The following is an 18905-nucleotide window of genomic DNA, read 5'->3' on the forward strand; positions in this document are numbered from 1 at the left end:
TGTGTGTGCGTGCGTGCGTGCGTGCGTGCGCGGGGGACGACGACGACGACGGGACACATTCATCCAATGGGGTAAATCGTGTCACTGACTGTGCTAGGCGGAGGGATACAACCAGCCATGAAGCGTCATCAGGCGGTGCTGAGGCTCTTTTTTTGCAAACGCAAAAATGTCTGCCTAAGGGAAACTCGTAAGTGATATATTATGTGTAGAGGATTATTTCTCCTTTCCAGGTAGCACTGCTGCTGCATTTTAAACCACTGTTGTTCCACTTTATTTGAGGCGAGAGTTCGAGTCCTCCATTCCGCCACCCATCCCTCCCGATCACCCTAGTTGGATTTATAATACGGATAAAGGTAAAATATATATATTTACAGGAGTTTGTGCCAAAAGCTTTTTGCGGACTTGCGGGGAGGTGAAAGAAGTTGGGAGTTATAAGAAAGACTGCTGGCTCTGGCTGGGTGCATGGGGGTGTTGTTGAATGATATGGTCACTTATTGCTAGATGTTGTTATTGTTTGTTTAATAATGTTCTTATTCTAAATGAACGTTGGCACATTTCACACATTTTGAGTTGCGGTCGAAGCTTTTCTGTTGCATGTTGTCTAAACGGTAGAAGGTTGTATATAGTTCCATTGCAGTTGCTTTCATATTGCAGCTTTTGATGTACACACATCCAATCAATACCAATATGACTGTAAATCTTTAATGCAGCTCGTTAGCTTTTGTTTAGCATCGCTAACGTTATAAGTATAAATGCATAAGGTTGTATAATATAAACACGAGCTAATGTTTGTGTTTCTGTGAGTCGTTATCGCGACTCAAATCGGTGTTTCTTGTTGCGTTTGAGCTTGAGCTTTACAGTACCGTTTACAGTACGCGCATGCATGCAGGGTGGTGGTGGTGGTGGTGGGGGTGTCGCTGACCCCCCCCCCCCCCCCTCTCCACGCTTACAGAACAGATCTCCAAGCTAACATAATGCTACAGAATAGGACAGTTTTATTAAAGCACATCATCTAAGCTGCAAAAAAAGACAGCTCCACATAAAAAAAATACAAATCTACAAGCTATGACAAAAATAATAATAATCTAAGCTAACCTGCACGTGTTTACTTGTAGGCTATAGCCTACCTGTTATTTCCCTAGCCTACTATATCTAGGGCGTTCTATAAATGTATGAAATAATCTTAAATATCTATGCTGCAATATTTGGGGTTGTCACAAAGCTGTGTGTGTGTGCATGTGTGCTTGCCACATCCATTCAAAGCGCTTTCACATCAAATTGCTCTTTAGCTATTATTATTTTTACCTTCATCTTTTCATTCAGTTTAGAGGGGGGGGGGGGGGGGGGGGGGGTAAATGTAGGCATATAAACAAATACTTGCAATTACTTTTCAGTCATTTACTTATTAGTTGGGTCATTTATGGCAGTTCCGTGACCACGGAGAACAAAGGTCCGTTTCTCAATGGATTTGTCATCTAGGAGGGATATTAAACAAATGTGGCCGGGGTGTACTTTTTTAAAAGGTTTGGGACAAATCCAAAATGGCTGCCTACCACCAGCTATGCCGAAAATTGACTTTTCAATGGTTTGGCCCCTGTGGAACTTTTTTTCTGTGACTTCTTGGTCTGAGGAATCCATAATTTATGTTAATTTAATGATTTAACCTGTTTTTGCATTTCTTATCCAATTATCAGCTCTGAAAGGTCAATTCTTCAACATTGACGTAGAACATTCATATTAGGCTCAAATGAAAGCTCTGCTCAAGCTGATGCCAGTCCATAGATATAAGAAAGCTAGATGGCTCACCCGCACTCTGGCCAATGGAAAGCGACGTTGCTACGTGGCGGCCATCTTACCTTGGGGCAGCATAACATTGTGTCTATGTGGTATAACCTTAATAACCATAACTTGCTACATTTTCAACCGATTTTCAAACGGTTTGGTTTGTTATAAACGTCAGAGACGAATTTAGCAGATAAGCGTCCTGGATCATAGCCACGTAGACAACTGTTTGTAATAAACCAACCCGTTTGTAAATCTGTCAAGATTTGAGCGAGTTATGACTGTTTTTGTTTGAGCTGCCATTGAACATACTGTACTGTAGTCCCGAAGCAAGATGGCCGCTGGGTGAACTACGTCAGAGACTCCGCCTTGAGCCATCTAGCCTTTATATATGTCTATGTGCCAGTACAACTAACCATCTCAGAGGTCAAAAGGTCAACATGTGTACATAGTTGAAGATAAAGTAAAGTCTGCATCCTGCTCTGGAGAGGCTCTTATCCACCAACGACTGACAAGGATTCTTGATGAACTTACAGAGGACATCAAAAATAACCTCAATAAAGTACACAGAGGTCAAAAAGTTTAACTTTTTGATCAATACATGCTTGCGTCTAATCACAGAGATTAAAATAGGGTGCATTTTGCATCCCAAAACACAGTTTATAGTTAAGCGACGCAATAAAATCATTGCATTGTATCTGCCACTGGATGCTTCCCTGCTTGCAATGCCAGTTGGCATGGTGGGTTGACATTTCTCCCTCACAGTATACAACATCACCCTGCACCTTGTTTCCTGAGTTGACCATGAGTTGGTTGAACTCGGCAGCTCCTGGGAACATTTGGGGTATGTGGATGTTTTTACTGTTCAACGATCATACTCATCTTCCTTGATGCTGAAGAGAAGGTCATATTTGTCATTGACGAGAATGATGAGACGTGCATCAGCATGGCGTGAGAAGATGATAGAACAGATTTTATCCTGGTAGTTACTAGTTACTCCAGAGGTGCTCTGAGCCATCCCTCTTCCTAGCCTCATGGTCCAATAGAGTGGGGGTCGCTAGAGGACCTCCAGATCAGCCTCACGGTCCTCTAGAGTGGGGGTCGCTAGAGGACATCCAGATCAGACAGCATGGTCTGCAGTTAGCGGTTATTATGTCTGATATCTTGTGGTCACGTCATTATGATCCAACACTATATATGTTCCTGTTTGTGTAATAAACTTTGTGAACCTTTAGCGTGATACTGTCTCGTGTCGCGTTATTGTTCTCCCGGGCACGCCACCGCTGTCGCTGTACCAAAGGTATACTTCAACCGGATCATCACACACCACCCAGCATGCACACACTACCTGTCTGTCAAACCAGACGAGGGTCCAGTACTTAGAGTTAACAACACTGGGTATAGGTTGAACAACTCTAACAACTTGCTCTTAACAGTCTTGCGCATTGACCGATCTACATTGTAGAGTGAAAGGCACTCATCAGTCACAAGAAGCCTACACAATTAGAGAATGTAGGCCTAGAAGAATTTATATTTTGACGTTTGCCTGTTGTCTCTCCTAATGGTACCAACATCAATGCAGAATGGGATTGTGGACAGATCTTATCCAACAATTACAAAATATTGGAAGTCTTTGGTCTGAGAGGCTAAATGTCATCAAATGGTTGTCCGTGGCTCAAACACCGAATAAATAAGGGGCCTTGACATGGAAAAAGTTGGAAACCACTGATGTACATACTGTATAGGCTACTGTAAAATTATTGATAGTGTGTGGCAACAAACAACAAGTCATCATAGTGTCTGATGAGAACTTCTATTTTCTCTTTACAGGTTCTTAGATTGCCAGGATGAATCCACAGCAGCGGATTGCCGCTATTGGAACGGACAAGGAATTAAGTGACTTGCTGGATTTTAGTGCGGTAGGATGGCTTTGCATTTTCATCAGTTGTCTTTTTGTGTTGACACTATGTGTGTACGTAATTGTATGTACGCACGCACGCACGCACGCACGCACGCACGCACGCACGCACGCACGCACGCACGCACGCACGCGAACACATGCTAAAGCATCTCTGTGTGCAATACACTCAATCCAAATGTGTCATTCATTCTGTCTACTTCTGTATCATCAATGATTAATGACATATCGGGTTCATTCATGATTTTATGTACATGGTTGTATATAGAACGAGGACTTAAAAGCCTTTACCTCTAGACTAAACAGCAGGGCCACTGCGTTGACTTTAGTCTGACGTATGCAGTGAGCACGATTAATTCAATGTCCACAGCCCGCTGTTGCATCCCTTTGGACATGTCAATCCATTTATTTATATATTATTAACAGTTTGACGGCCGCTAATTGTTTAATCCAGGGTTCCACCGTGCGTAATACGACATTCCCGAGTTTTGTTTTACGTGTTTAATTCACCGTATTTTAATAATTAAAAAGAAACTCCGTCTTTGCCCCGGAGCTGGAGACGAGACCTTCATGTTATGATGACGAAACCGGAAATCAACACTGGGAAATTGAGGCCAATGCAAATGAACGGGGTACAACGCCTCATGGAGGAGGGTCTTGTGGTGCGGTCTTGTGGTGCGGTCTTGTGGCGCACCAAGATGGCGGGTGGTGCGATCGTTCATAACAAACGGACGAACCTTTTTTCGTCGGATTTTCACGGATCAAAAGCCCAAATACTTCAGTGTATGCTCTAAAGGTAATAAAACAATCACGGCAGCGTAGAATATTTGATTTAAATTAAATTTGAGTGATTCGCAGTAGAACTGTTATCCAACGTTCTTGCAGCACTCAAAAACTTAAATACAGGGGGCACGGTGGCACAGTCGGTAGTGCAGTCGCTTCATAGCTAGAAGGTCCTAGGTTCGATTCCCACTGGGAAGGTACCCTCACAAAAAACATGCAGTAATCCTGGTCTCTAAACTACCTCGATCCCCCTGGCTGATGGAGAGGAAAGGAACTCGTCGGAATAACGTGTTCCGGCCGGGGAAACTCTCTCCTGTCAGGTGAAAAGAAGCAGCTTGGACTCCTCATGCATAGAGGGAAGCATGAGGTCAGTCCTCTGCCCCCCCAGTGTTGACCGAGGAAGTGTAGATAATTGACACTGGGTGGAAAAAACGGTTGCAACATCGTGGGTTAAAAACTATAGATAAAAAAATACTTAAATATAACTGTGTAAATTTACAAACAAAACATTGAACCACCGACCACGCACGGTCGAAAACTGTGTCGTCGTCCCCCCCTGTCCACCTGAGTGCCATCACCTCCTGACAGGTGATAATAAGGGTAACCATAACAACCACCCATCACGCTGATTGACTGATTGACACAATGTCATCATTTGATCATTAATTCATTTAAATAAATAAAACAAAAGCATTTTGGGCTCCAACAACAACTTATCCTGTTATTATGCATCTAATACATATCGTATTAATATTTCTTTCAGATGTTTTCGCCACCTGTGAACGGCGGTGGCAAAAACAGACCGACCACCCTCGGAAGCAGTCAGTTCAGTGCATCAGGTAAGGATTTAATTCTTAGAAAGACAAAAAAAAGCTTCCTCGGTTATACGTCTGTTAGAGACATAATTCTGCTCTTCTTATTCAGATAATATAGCTTTTGTCTCCCTACTGTATGTACTACTGAATTAGGATTAATGGAGGATGGAGGGAAAACGTGTTTATCTTCAACCTGAGTGTGTGATTCCTTTCTCACCTCTGCGTGTGATGCAGCATACATCTGGCGCTTAGTTGAAACATGAGCTCTCCACCTGGAATTGTCATGGAGGCACTGTTGTAGAGATGTGGAACACTGTTGTAGAGATGTGGAACACTATTGTAGAGACTAGCCCTTACCCGTTGTGAGACGGGGGGTACTGCGCCCTGGGTGCATTTTAGCTTTTTTAATTCACTAATAAATTCACTATTAATTCATAATTTGTTAAATTGGAAAAAGGACTCCGTTAAGACCTCCATATTATTTTGGTCAATGCCTGTGTGGAAAGTGGGAGTGATTGGTGCAGGCAGTGAGGAGCTATGGCAGTCACAGTGACACACAGACACACATACACACACTCAGACATTGACTGAATTATAGTATGATATGATATGATGATTATAGTATGATGATGATATGATATGATGATGTGGAACACTGTTGTAGAGTTGTAGGCTGTGGGAGTCGCTCACGTTTTTGAGGTAGTTTGTCAGAGGACATAGAGGGCAAAGCTGCATTTACAATTTTAAATGTCTGTCCCAATTTCAATTGCGTAACTCTGTTTTCTACTCGGAGCCACCAGACTATCAAAATGGGTTGCAAAAAGATGGGTCATGGGCCCCAGACCGAGGAGTAGTCTAATTAGTTTGTTTTGGGAGGTTTGTAGTAGGGGTGGCCAAATGAAAAGATTGTATTAACCGGTTACCGCCAGGACTTGCCGGCTAATTAACCGTTATCCGTTAAGAAAAGAAAAGCGCTATTTTGCGCATAAAAAATAGACAAATACACCGTTTACACGTGGCCTGCTGTCAATCAGTGCACTAGTGCGCACTGCGTAGGCTACAGTCTTCTATACGCACACATGTATCGCGGACCGGTCGGGAAGGATTAGGAAGAGAGAGAGAGAGAGAGAGAGAGAGAGAGAGAAAGAAAGAAAGACGTGTTAGAGAGAGCGTCTCTCTAACGCGCGCAAGCGAGAGAGAGAGAGAGAACGTCTGAGAGAGAGAGAGAGAGAGAGAGGGAGGGGGGGGTCCCGTCCCGTTAGCAACAAGCTAACAGCATACCGGTACGTTCGTTCTATGATCCATAAAACGACAGATCCACAACGCGATCTGCCGTTTAAGGAACCAACGTTCGTTGGATGAAGGGCAGATCTGCGGGCGCGCAGCGGCGCAATGCTGTGTGTGTGTTCGTCTTTTTTTCTTTTTCCCTCCTGCTTCCACAGTCCACTACATGCAGTTGTTTAACTTGTTTTGGTGTTTTTGTTTTGGGGGAAGTAAGTCACGGCACATGCGTGGTCACTGGTTGCACTGACAGTAAAGGTGGAAAGAGGGGCTTGGTGCTTTGGCCGCGGTGCCTGCTCTCGGCGCTTCAAAATAAAATATCGGTAACCAATTAATTAACGGCTAACGGCTAACGGTTATCGGTTGGACACCCCTAGTTTGTAGCTTGGTTTTTATAGTGTTTGAGAATGTTTGACATGTTTGTTATATTTTAGCTATTGAAAAATAGCAGACCTACAAGCTCATAATGCAGCACCGCCAATTAAAGATCATTGTGGGGGTCCTGGACATATTTTGAAAACCACTGACATAGAAACAGGTTTTTTCCGAACATTGTAATGATTTCGAAGACATTTGTAGAATCTGGTCTCAGGTGGGCCTAGTAATGCAGTTTTTTAACAATAATGTACCTCTTGAGAGTGTGAAAGAGTTAAAGATATATTAAGGGATGGGACCCTTATTAGATCTTTACCAATTCTCCATTAATTTTAGCTGGGGACCAGCTGGAACCCCCTCTAGGTCCACTGGTGGTCCCCGGACCACTGGTTGAGAACCACTGCTTTAGTTTTAGTTTTAGTCATAGTCTCTTGAATAGTTTTCATTTAGCCTCGGTACCAGGCTTTCATTTTTGTTGGTGCAAAAATTGAAAGCCTGGAGGAACGCATTGGCCGCTCTGGTCTAAAAGTGGGAGTCAACCCTTCCGGGTGGGCGTCGTTCCAAATGATGTGACGAGGGGCCGGGGGTGACGGACAGATCGATGAGATCCAATCAGGGCGTGCGCAAATCTCAGCCGCGACCCGCCCCTCTAGACCAGAAACCTAACACGTTAGCTCAGGCTAGTTTTCATTTAGTTTTAGTCACATTTTAGTCACCTGGAATGTTTTAGTGTTAGTCTAGTTTTAGTCGACTAAATATCATAAGATTTTAGTCGACTAAATCTACAGTTGATTTAGTTTAACAAAATGTTGGCGGTCCTTGATGCCGTTGTAATAGGCTGTTTTTTCACTTGCTGAGAATAGACGATCTACAAGCCCACAACGCGTAGCAGCAGCATGCAACTAATTGTAAAAGGACAGCTTGTAGATCTGCTATTTTCAGCGTAATGTAAAATGTCTTATACTGGATCTCTTGTTCATTAATCCCTTCCTGACATTTTCTTTTTAACGAAATTGTCAGTATATTTAGTCTTAGTTGTAGTCATCATGGCCTAGTTTTCATTTAGTTTCCATTTAGTTTTCGTCAGTGGAAAAAGTTAGTTGACGAACATTTTTCGTCTTGGTTTTAGTCGTCGAAAACAACACTGGTAGCTACCGGTATGTATATCGTCTCTGTCGGGCGGAAACCTCATACCGTATGTAAAAAAATGTTACTTTTCAGGATTTCAAATTAAAAAGCATCAAAGAGTGACAGATCTACAAGCTCAAAATGTGCCGCTTCTTCACGCTGTGTGAGCTTGTAGGTCTGCTATTTTAGAAAAATCGATATCTTTGAATATATTCTTTCAGAGCGAACGATCAAATCTTTGCTTCTGGGAGGGTCCCTGGAACAACATATTTTCAGATGGATGTCGGCGGCCAATTACATGTAATTATTACAAGCTATTACAAGCTCCTATAGTGCGGCACCAAGTGCCGCACCATGCATACGAGCTTGTAGAGCTTGTATATCTGCTATTTTTAGATCTGCTATTTTTCAACAGCTAAAGCATAACATAATACTTGAAACACCAAAAGGGGTTCCCGCCATGAATGGGTTAAAATTTTACTTGTCCGCTGGACTCTTAATTTCAACTTTTCCGTGACGCTCCTAGCAGTCATAAATATTATTTGTCTGACATTCCTAATGTCAGCTTTCCAATATTCTTGTCCGCCATTTCGTTTCATGAAATGTATGTAAGATCACAGACATTTTAGTGCTATTTAGTTGTAAACTGAGCATATTAATTGTGTGCTCGGACAAGTGCCCTTTTATTTGTGCCTGGACAAATAAATGGGAACATTTCAGAAAACTGTTAATATCTGATGAGGAACAACAATCAGAGTTTGAGCTGCTTGTTTGACTTGCAGTGTGTAGTGTATCTAGAAGTCTAATGAGATTAGCAAACATCGTGTGATCCATTCACAGTTATTTTGTGCTAAATCGTTAGCTTGTCCATTCATTCATAAAGTCCTACAAATAAATACAAACATTTAGTCAGATTATAGTTATGCACATCCCCCAACCACCAGAAAATTATTCTATTCAATGGCCTTCATCTGTGAACATCTTCCAGTGAGAAGCGAGCTGGCGTGTGGTTTCTGGTTTTGATGGCAATCATTTTAGAGTCCCTGATTTTGTGGATCACTTCCTAGCTATAAATGCTCCGGGACATTAATCCAAAGCACATCTATTGTCTGACGTGCTACTAGAGAGAGCCAACAATCAGCCATTATGTTTTCTCAAAGCGTGTTCTGTGTATATGGGCACAAAGCCCTCGTTGTTCCCCTTTAGTTATGTGTGAGACGAAAGACACACATTTTGGTGGAAAAACTGAACAGAAAGACAAAGAAAGTCGGAGAGAGAAGCTTTTTTTTGCTGCGAGCTAAAGGATTTTAGAATACCACACACAGGCACACTGTAGTATAATCCCCCAGCGTACATTTGGTTCCATTTGTACGCTCTCCGAGTTAAATTGGCACTGAGGACTTTATTGTGCACTCAAATAAAACGGATGTTGTGCAAGCCTCACTTCATTGAAGCAAATGACAGGTGAATTTGTGTTTGGTTGTTGATGAGATTGTGTTGTGCACTATACAAGTATAAATGGCATTTTATAATTGGAAGTCAAGTCATTATGGGTTAGTCTTTAGTTGTACTCATCCATGTTCTTCAGTTTTCCCCCCAAATAGTAAAACACTTCAAGGTGTTTTCACAATATTTTTCTTTCTTAACCCAGTCAGTACAAGGACCTCTTTTGGTGTTTTGAGCATTATGTTATACTTTAGCTATTGAAAAAAATATCAGATCTACAAGCTCATAGCGCTGCACCGAGTGCCGTGCTATGAGCTTGTAGATCTGCTATTGTTTGTAAATCTTGAAAATGTGGCGCAAATCATTGAATATACATTCTTTCAGAGCGAACATTTTTATCTAAAATCTTTGCTTCGGGGGGGAAGGGGGGGGGGGGGGGGGGTCCGCAGCTAAATCCAGATAATTCTGGGGGTCCTTGACATGAAAAAGTTGAAACAAACATTGAAGACGAACGTGTGTAAACACAAATGGTGATTGGCCAGAATGAGATGATGTATGATACGAGCGCCACTCACTTCACACAGGTGTGAAATTATTATTATAGAATAATACAAAAACAATACAAAAACTAGTGAAAATAGCTACTTTTGTGCAGCACACTTGTATGATGAAATAGGACAATTTGCAGGAAAAAAAAACCCAAACATGGACCCCCCCCCCCCCCCTGTAAAGACATGCCCAAAATATGGACGAGCCAGGACGACAGGTTGAACGTGGAAGTGGTTAAGCTAGGGGAGGGCTTCCAAAATAGGCCAGCATCAGCACAGCAACGGTGCTTTTTGTTTGGAGTAGAAAAGAAATGGAGACTGTCAGGAGAATCATCTGTTGAGCTAAAGCTCATGTCATTGAAATGTACTGGCGGGTGACAATTAGCCTAAGCCTATCCTGCTTTGTTATTCAGAAATGTCGGTGTGTTCTTGTCATAAATCTGGTTGAACGTTTATTTTTTTTATTTTTTTAAGCACTAGTATCAACAGTGCTCTGGTGGTTGTTTTAAGGTAATTCAGGGGTTTAAATTGGTTCTGCAATTCCTGCGATTCTGATTGTTCTTTTGATGGAAAGTTTGGGTATTAATTAAGGCTGTCAAAAATAACGCGTTAATGCCATTAATCAATTGCGTTAATTAATTGCGTTAAAATATTTAACGCATTTTTTTTTTGATTGATTGAAATATTTATTAACAGTTTGTAGAATTTACAGTACATTTTAAGCACAAACTCAATACAAAGACTGTCAACTGTGAGTGGACGACCCAATTAAGCATTACACTTGTTTACAACAGGGTTCACATTGTTCAATTCATCAAAACATTTAAAGACATACAAACATTTAGAGACATACAAATAGACATTTCTATGTAGCTAAAGTACAGAACAGGAATTCATCATTATGGGAAGCAAAAAAGGGAAAAGATACAATATACAGTGAGGGAAAATGGGGGGATTCAGATTTTACAGAGGCCAGTTTCGAATTGCAGCCATCCGTAGGTGCCCTTTGAGAGCGGTTTTGAAGGAGTCAAGGGATTCACATGTCTTAATGACTGTTGGTAGGGCGTTCCACATTTTGGTGGCATAGGAGCGAAAATAATTTAGTCCCTTGTTTGTGCCGAATCTGGGTTGTACATGGTTTGTTGCACTCCCTCTGGTGTTGTGGGTGTGGACTTCGTTTACATTAAGGAAGTATTTAGACAGGTACATGGGTATCTTGGTGGTGTATCGAATCTTGTGGACCAGACCCATTGCAAGATGCTGTACTCTGTCGTCGACCCTAAGCCATCCCAGCCTGTCAAAGTGGGCAGGGGTGAGGTGGGTTCGGGGGGTGAGGCCAAGTAGGAGCCTGACCAGTTTGTTTTGGGAGGTCTGGAGCCTTAATTGTTTTAAGGGCCTTTGAGGTGCTGTGGTACCAAGAGGTGGATGCATAGTCAAAGAAACCTTGTACGAGGGCTCCTGTTAAGGTCTTCAAGGTGTTTTTGCTGACCAGTGAGGAGATCCTGTAAAGGAATCTTGTTCTTTGATTGACTTTTTTGATTACGTTGGTGGCCATTTTATCACCGGAAAGATTGGCCTCCAGGATGGAACCTAGGTAGGTAATTTCATCTTTTCGTGTGATAATATTGTCACCCACTCTAACCAAGAAGCCATCTGCCTTGCTGAGTTTACTATTTGATCCGAAGAGGATGGATTCAGTTTTTCCCAGGTGTAAGGATAGGATCAGCGAGCCAGGTGCAGATTCTACCGAGTTCAGAGCTGAGGGTCTTTTCAACCTGCAGTTTGTTCCTGTCCGAGACCAGCAGTGCTGAGTCATCTGCGAACAGGAACAAGTTGCAGTCACAAGCTGAAGTCATGTCGTTAACATAAATAGGAATAGGAAATAGGAAATAGGAAATAGGAACAGTAAAGGCCCTAGTATGCTTCCTTGTGGGACGCCACAGCTCACTGGGAGGGGAGGGGACAGTGTTCCGTTCACCTCCACCATCTGTTCTCTCCCCTCCAGGTAGGATTGCATCCAGCTCACTGATGTGCTATCAAAACCAATAGCTTTAAGCTTGTTAACCAGTATGGAGTGGTTCACGGTGTCAAAAGCCTTTTGGAGGTCCAGCATGACCATGCCGCAGTATTTTCCAGCATCCACCTCGTGTTTGATGTGATCGCTCAAATAGAGGAGGCATGTGTCAGTGGAGTGGGATGTTCTGAAACCAGATTGGAACTCGTACAGCAATTTATTAGAGGCAAGATACTTTTCAACCTGTTCATAGACTATTTTTTCCATCACTTTCGAGATGGAGCTTAGAATAGAAATAGGGCGGTAGTTGCCGGGTTCTAATTTACTCCCTTTTTTGTACAAGGGGGTTACTTTGGCCAGTTTAAAATCTTCGGGGACCTGTCCCTGTTTGATGGAGAGGTTAACTATTTGGGTGATGACTGGAGCTATGGAAAAGGCTGAGTCTCTGAGAAATTTGGAGGGAATATTGTCATGGCCAGTGGCCTTGTGGGGTTGGAGGGCACTCAGTTTTTAAGTACCTCCTCGGTTGTTACCATTGTCATTTTAAAATCATCTTTACAAACATCAAGGTTTTTGTAGAAGGCTTTGATGTGCTCTACACCAAAACGCCCAGAGTGGGAGGGCAGTTTGCTAACCAGCTTTGTTGCAATGTTTGTAAAGAAGATGTTCAAGTGGTTGGCTACATCGAGTTTGTCAGTGATGAGGGTGTTATTCGATTTGATGTTTATGTTAGTAAACCTGGTTTTTAGTTTCCGACCACAGCCTAGTTGATTGTTTAGTAACTTCCATAGCTCCCGAGGATTGTTTTTGATTTCCTCGGCTTTATCATTGATAAAGTTACATTTGGCTGATTTGGTCCTGGCAATTACACTGTTTCTTAGCTTGTTACACTGGGCTTTTAGGTTGCACAGTTTGGTTTCTAGATCACTGTCGAAGCGCTTGCACTTGGCTAGTTTGGACTTGCATTTAAGAAGTTCAGAGCATTTGTTGTCTCTGGCTTTCATTGCAGTCAGTATGTCCGAATTCATCCATGGCTCCGAGCGGGTTTTGACCCTGACGGTTCTCAAAGGAGCCATGATGTTTAGTACTGATGTAAATTTGGTTTTAAAGCCAAGCCATGCTTCTTCGACTAGTGAGCTCCTGAGCACATCGGACCAATCCAGATTCTCCAGTTCAAGGTTAAAGGCCTCACTAGAGTAGGTTTTGAGGTCCCTAGATATGACTGTTTTGTGACAGTCAAACTTTAGTTTTTGTATTTTGCGGGTACAGAAAATCATAAAATGATCACTGAGCCCACATACAATAACCCCTTTCTTTGAGATTCTGGATTTGTCCGAGGTCAGAATGAGATCAATGACAGTTTGAGAAGAATCACACACTCTTGTGGGTTGGGTAATTAGCTGACTGATACTATGCAGATCACAAAACCGACTAATAGTGGGGTTCCGTCTCCATGTTAAATTTAGTTGTCATTTACAACTCATGTAAAAGTTTCACTTTCAGTACAAATTTGAAGGTGAGGGTCTATAGAACCATTTTGGTTCGAGTGGCAATCACCAAAATAAAATAATTGGCCTCTAGGGGGCGTAGTCAGGTGCCAACCCCCATCAGCCCTACCAAAGTATGTAAACTGTTGTAACTTTTGATTAAATTATCCAATCTGAACATATGAGATATGTATGGATTCACAATCAGGAGTAGCAGTTGGTACTTAAACCTTATTACACATATAATATTTGTTTGCACCCAGTATTGGTGTATATCCACAAAAATAGCAGGAAAAACGAGCTAAAAACTAGTAGTGGGGTCCCTAGACACACCGTCATTTACAACTCAACAAAAGTTTAACTTTCACTTCTAATTTGTAGATAATGACCTATAGAACAATTTTAGTTTGAGTGGCAAGTCTACAAATTAAAAAAATATATATTTTTGACAAATTTCCAAAATGGCCAATATCTGAATTATGTTTATTTGAAAAATGTCTTAATTTTCTTATATTGCTGTTTTTTCTTTGTTTTTCTTGCTATATCAAGTCAATCCTGTGTGAGGAATCAACTGGATTTCAAATATTAATGTTTTGAATAATCTGATATAGAAACAAAATAAAGATGGCTGCCAATGTACATTGAATTACTACATTAGGCCTAACTTATATCCTGTTGAACCTAGAATGGTGATGTTGGTGCCTATATGTTATCATGTATGACTAATTGTATAAAAACAAAATACATATAATAGGACAATATATAATATTTCACACAAATGAGACAATGCAGTACATATGTGGGGAACTAAAGTTAGATATTGGAATATAATACACCACTCCTGTGTTATATTTGTTTATTTTATTTTATTAGTTATACTATGTACTGCCACTATAGGGGGCAGAGTAGCAGGTGTGTCTTAATTGTTCAGACTTGGTAGCTTGTTAGTTATAAGACTAAGCATACTGCAGAAGAGCATGAGCTGCACTGATTGCTCTCTTGTGGTATTGATATTTTGAAGGTAAGCAAAAAAGTTAAACATGTCATGAAGGATTCTTAAGTGTTTTTTTATGAATATGGATAGTCATGGAGTGCCACGATACGGTCTTCTCCCAGCACAACTGCCTTGTCGTTTATCTCTTGAGTGAGTTCTACCTTCTGGAATGAATGGTCTGCTGCATATGTTTCTTCGCCACAAAAGAGACATTTATTACGATTAACAGGTGCACCAGTCCGGCATGATCTTCTTGCCAATGCCACAGCACCTCCAGAATGCCTTTTTTTTGCACTGTCAAGTGCTGTTGCCCTGTAAAGATGCGGACAAGTTGTATGCCAGGATGCACAATTTAGCTTCATGGATTCTGCATCTGGAAGTTCTACGTCTGGGTGGGGAGAAGTGTCAATTGCTCTAAACTGACTTGCAAGGCCTATGATGTCTGTGTAGGCTCCTTCTCTACGACTGACAACTGGATTTGCAAGAGGGCAAACAAGTCTTTCCTCAGTTTGCTTTTGGCACAAAATGCACAACTGCCATTTCGTTGTCCCAGCCATAACAGACAAATACTTTATCCAGGTTTAGTTTTCTGTTAGGGTCATATCATGAACAAATATAGAAAATGTTATATTATTATATTACTATATTATTATATAACTTTTGTATTTAACAGTTTGCCTCAACATATTAATACAAGAAAACAGTCAGCAGTGCATATAGCTACATTCACATTTACCATTGTAATAATAATGAAAATAATGAAAACACAATTTCTTCCTCAGCATAATTGCTATACTGTAGCTATAGTTTTAGCCTGTGCTATAGCTACAGGCTACTTCGGTTGATGCTAGCTCATACTATTGGGATGTAGTACTTTGGCCACTTATCCCACATGACTATCCATATTCATAAAAAACACTTTAGGATCCTTCATGACATGTCTTATAACTAACAAGCTACCAAGTCTGAACAATTAAGACACACTTGCTACTCTGCCCCCTATAGTAGCAGTACATAGTATAACTAATAAAATAAAATAAACAAATATAACACAGGAGTGGTGTATTATATTCCAATATCTAACTTTAGTTCCCCACATATGTACTGCATTGTCTCATTTGTGTGAAATATTATATATTGTCCTATTATATGTATTTTGTTTTTATACAATTCATTCATGATAACATATAGGCACCAACATCACCATTCTAGGTTCAACAGGATAGAAGTTAGGCGTAATGTAGTTCAATGTACATTGGCAGCCATCTTTATTTTGTTTCTATATCAGATTATTCAAAACATTAATATTTAAAATCCAGTTGATTCCTCACACAGGATTGACTTGATATAGCAAGAAAAACAAAGAAAAAACAGCAATATAAGAAAATTAAGACATTTTTCAAATAAACATAATTCCGATTTTGGCCATTTTGGAAATTTGGCAAAAATATATATATTTTTAATTTGTAGACTTGCCACTCGAACTAAAATTGTTCTATAGGTCATTATCTACGAATTAGAAGTGAAAGTCAAACTTTTGTTGAGTTGTAAATGACGGTGTGTCTAGGGACCCCACTACTAGTTTTTAGCTCGTTTTCCTGCTATTTTTGTGGATATACACCAATACTGGGTGGAAACAAATATTATATGTGTAATAAGGTTTAAGTACCAAATGCTACTCCTGATTGTGAATCCATACATCTCATATGTTCAGATTGGAAAAGTTAATCAAAAGTTACAACAGTTTACATATTTTGTTAGGGCTGATGGGGGTTGGCACCTGACTACGCCCCCTATAGGCCAATTATTTTATTTTGGTGATTGCCACTCGAACCAAAATGGTTCTATAGACCCTCACCTTCAAATTAGTACTGAAAGTGAAACTTTTACATGAGTTGTAAATGACATCTAAATTTAACATGGAGACAGAACCCCACTATAAATGACTTGAACACAGGAGCTTCCTTATGACGCATATCCGTATTGTAGTCGCCAATCAGGATCTTCTCTACACATTCCTCCCCAGCTAAGCACCCCTCAAGTATATCATAGAACTCATTCTGATCAGGGGGTCTGGGTCTGGTTCTCAAACGTTCTCAAACGTTCCCATGTCATGGATGGACCACCATCTCAACATATTTTGTTCCAGAGACCCCCAGCCAGAAGCGAAGATTTGAGTATATTATATTCAAAGATTTGCACAAATTGTCACGATAAAAAAGGGTGCCGGCCCGGTTCCGGCGAGCCGCCCCACGTCAGAAATGGTCGATGCATGACACAGTTATTGTGTGGGGGAATTAGCAGACTCAAACAAACACACAGACACACACTATCTCTCTCTCTCTCTCTCTCTCTCTCTCTCTCATGCACGCTCCACATTGTAATTAGCAGGCAACAGTGCAAACACTATATCTCTCTCTCTCTGTTTCTATCACAACAGCGCCACTTTTGCCCCTACTGGTACCATAATACATAGGGATGGACATAGGGACATTGCTGTTGCTTGGAGTGGCTGCACCACTAAAAAAAATATATATAGCAGATATACAAGCTGGCGGCACGAAGTTTGTATATCTTGATGGGAATGAGAATTAAGCAATACTAGCCCTTACCCGTTGCGAGATATTGCCCCCTCCCCCCCCCCCCCCCCCCATTGTGGCTGCAGGGGGTACTGCGCCCTGGGTGCCTTTTCGCATTTTTAATTCACTAATAAAGTCATTATTAATTTATAATTTGTTAAATTGGAAAAAGGTCTCAATGCCTGTGTGAAAAGTGGGAGCGATTGGTGCAGGCAGTGAGGAGCTACGGCAGTTAGTGACACACATTCATTCATTCATTCATTCAGACAGACATTGGCTTAATTATAGTATGATTACACGAGAGGGTGTGGTTTAACGTGATTATTGCCACGACAGTCATGCAGTCAGGAACGAGACGTAAGAAAAACATATTTTTTTAATGACGGATGTAGTCACTACGACCACAGATGTCCCAAGAAACTAGCTAGCCTAGCCGTCGGGTTTTCTGCGCTCTGGGAGAACAGAGCAGCTGACTTCTTTGTTTTGATTAGGTGTGGAGTGGTGCTCGTTTGAACCACGGCTAGAAGGCTGTTTCAACCAATCAGATTGCTTCCTTGAAACGACCTGTTTACTAATGCATTAGTAATAATGTGCACACCTAGAATAGATGCTTCTAGCAGAAGGACTCCACTAAGACCCTTCAAGGCCTCTCGAATGTGTCCCGGGAAAAGGTGGGATAGAGGGGGAAAAAACAACACAGGTGGCTCTCACAAAGAGAGCCACTCGCCTTCTGATGATGGGAATTTGATGAGGTCATACTGTATGCTGTTAGATGTGTTCTTAGTGAAGCACATTTGGTTTCTGTAGTCACATTTGATATAGTGATATAGTGATATATCAGCAGTATCAAATCACACATACATTAGAAAAGAAAAGAAATGCAGTGCAGTCACAATTTTCATTTTTGATCATGTTTGTTTGCTTGCTTGTTTGTCACTGCCTACCTACAAATGGAACCAAATGGACCCGTTCCATTTTGTACACTCTCAGAGTTACAAACCCATGAAGGTCCTAACTGTCATTTAGCTGGGGACCCCCTGGAACTCCCTCATGGACCCCTGAGGGTCCCCGGACCCCACTGATATATACGGCATGCAGAGGAACATGCCACTCTGTCCCTGCTCGTCTGGCTCCCCTGCATCACCAGTGTTGTTTTTGGCAGCAAATTTGGATTTTTGTTTAGTCACAGTCTTTGGAATAAAACCTTTAGTTTTAGTTATTTTTTAGTCACCTGGAATGTTTTAGTGTTTGAGAGAGAGAGAGAGAGAGAGAGATCGAGAGAGTGATTGAGGCCCTATGGAGTGAGTGTGGAACTATAGTGGCCATCTGGAGTGAGTGTGGAACTATAGTGGCCCTCTGGAGTGAGTGTGGAACTATAGTGGCCATCTGGAGTGAGTGTGGAACTATAGTGGCCCTCTGGAGTGAGTGTGGAACTATAGTGGCCCTCTGGAGTGAGTGTGGAACTATAGTGGCCATCTGGAGTGAGTGTGGAACTATAGTGGCCCTCTGGAGTGAGTGGACTATAGTGGCCCTCTGGAGTGAGTGTGGAACTATAGTGGCCCTCTGGAGTGAGTGTGGAACTATAGTGGCCCTCTGGAGTGAGTGTGGAACTATAGTGGCCCTCTGGAGTGAGTATGGAACTATAGTGGCCCTCTGGAGTGAGTGTGGAACTATAGTGGCCATCTGGAGTGAGTGTGGAACTATAGTGGCCCTCTGGAGTGAGTGTGGAACTATAGTGGCCCTCTGGAATGAGTG

At 41.6% G+C, this 18905-nt stretch overlaps 1 protein-coding gene across 1 annotated transcript in view; it reads left to right on the forward strand.

Annotated features, from left to right (window-relative positions):
• Positions 1-219: 219 nt before the first annotated feature.
• LOC310854561 (transcription factor 12-like) overlaps positions 220-18905 on the forward strand; it is a gene marked incomplete at its 3' end in the record, with an annotated part of 39023 nt that continues 20337 nt past the window's right edge. Inside the window, exons 1-3 of the mRNA XM_083759239.1 lie at positions 220-353; positions 3613-3701; positions 5247-5322. Of these exons, the coding sequence (XP_083615365.1) occupies positions 3630-3701; positions 5247-5322 (148 nt within the window). The 5' untranslated portion in view covers positions 220-353; positions 3613-3629. The remainder of the gene's footprint in view (positions 354-3612; positions 3702-5246; positions 5323-18905) is intronic.

Source organism: Protomyctophum parallelum (assembly GCF_964188405.1).
Source record: "Protomyctophum parallelum genome assembly, chromosome: 2".
Taxonomy (NCBI): Eukaryota; Metazoa; Chordata; class Actinopteri; order Myctophiformes; family Myctophidae; genus Protomyctophum; species Protomyctophum parallelum.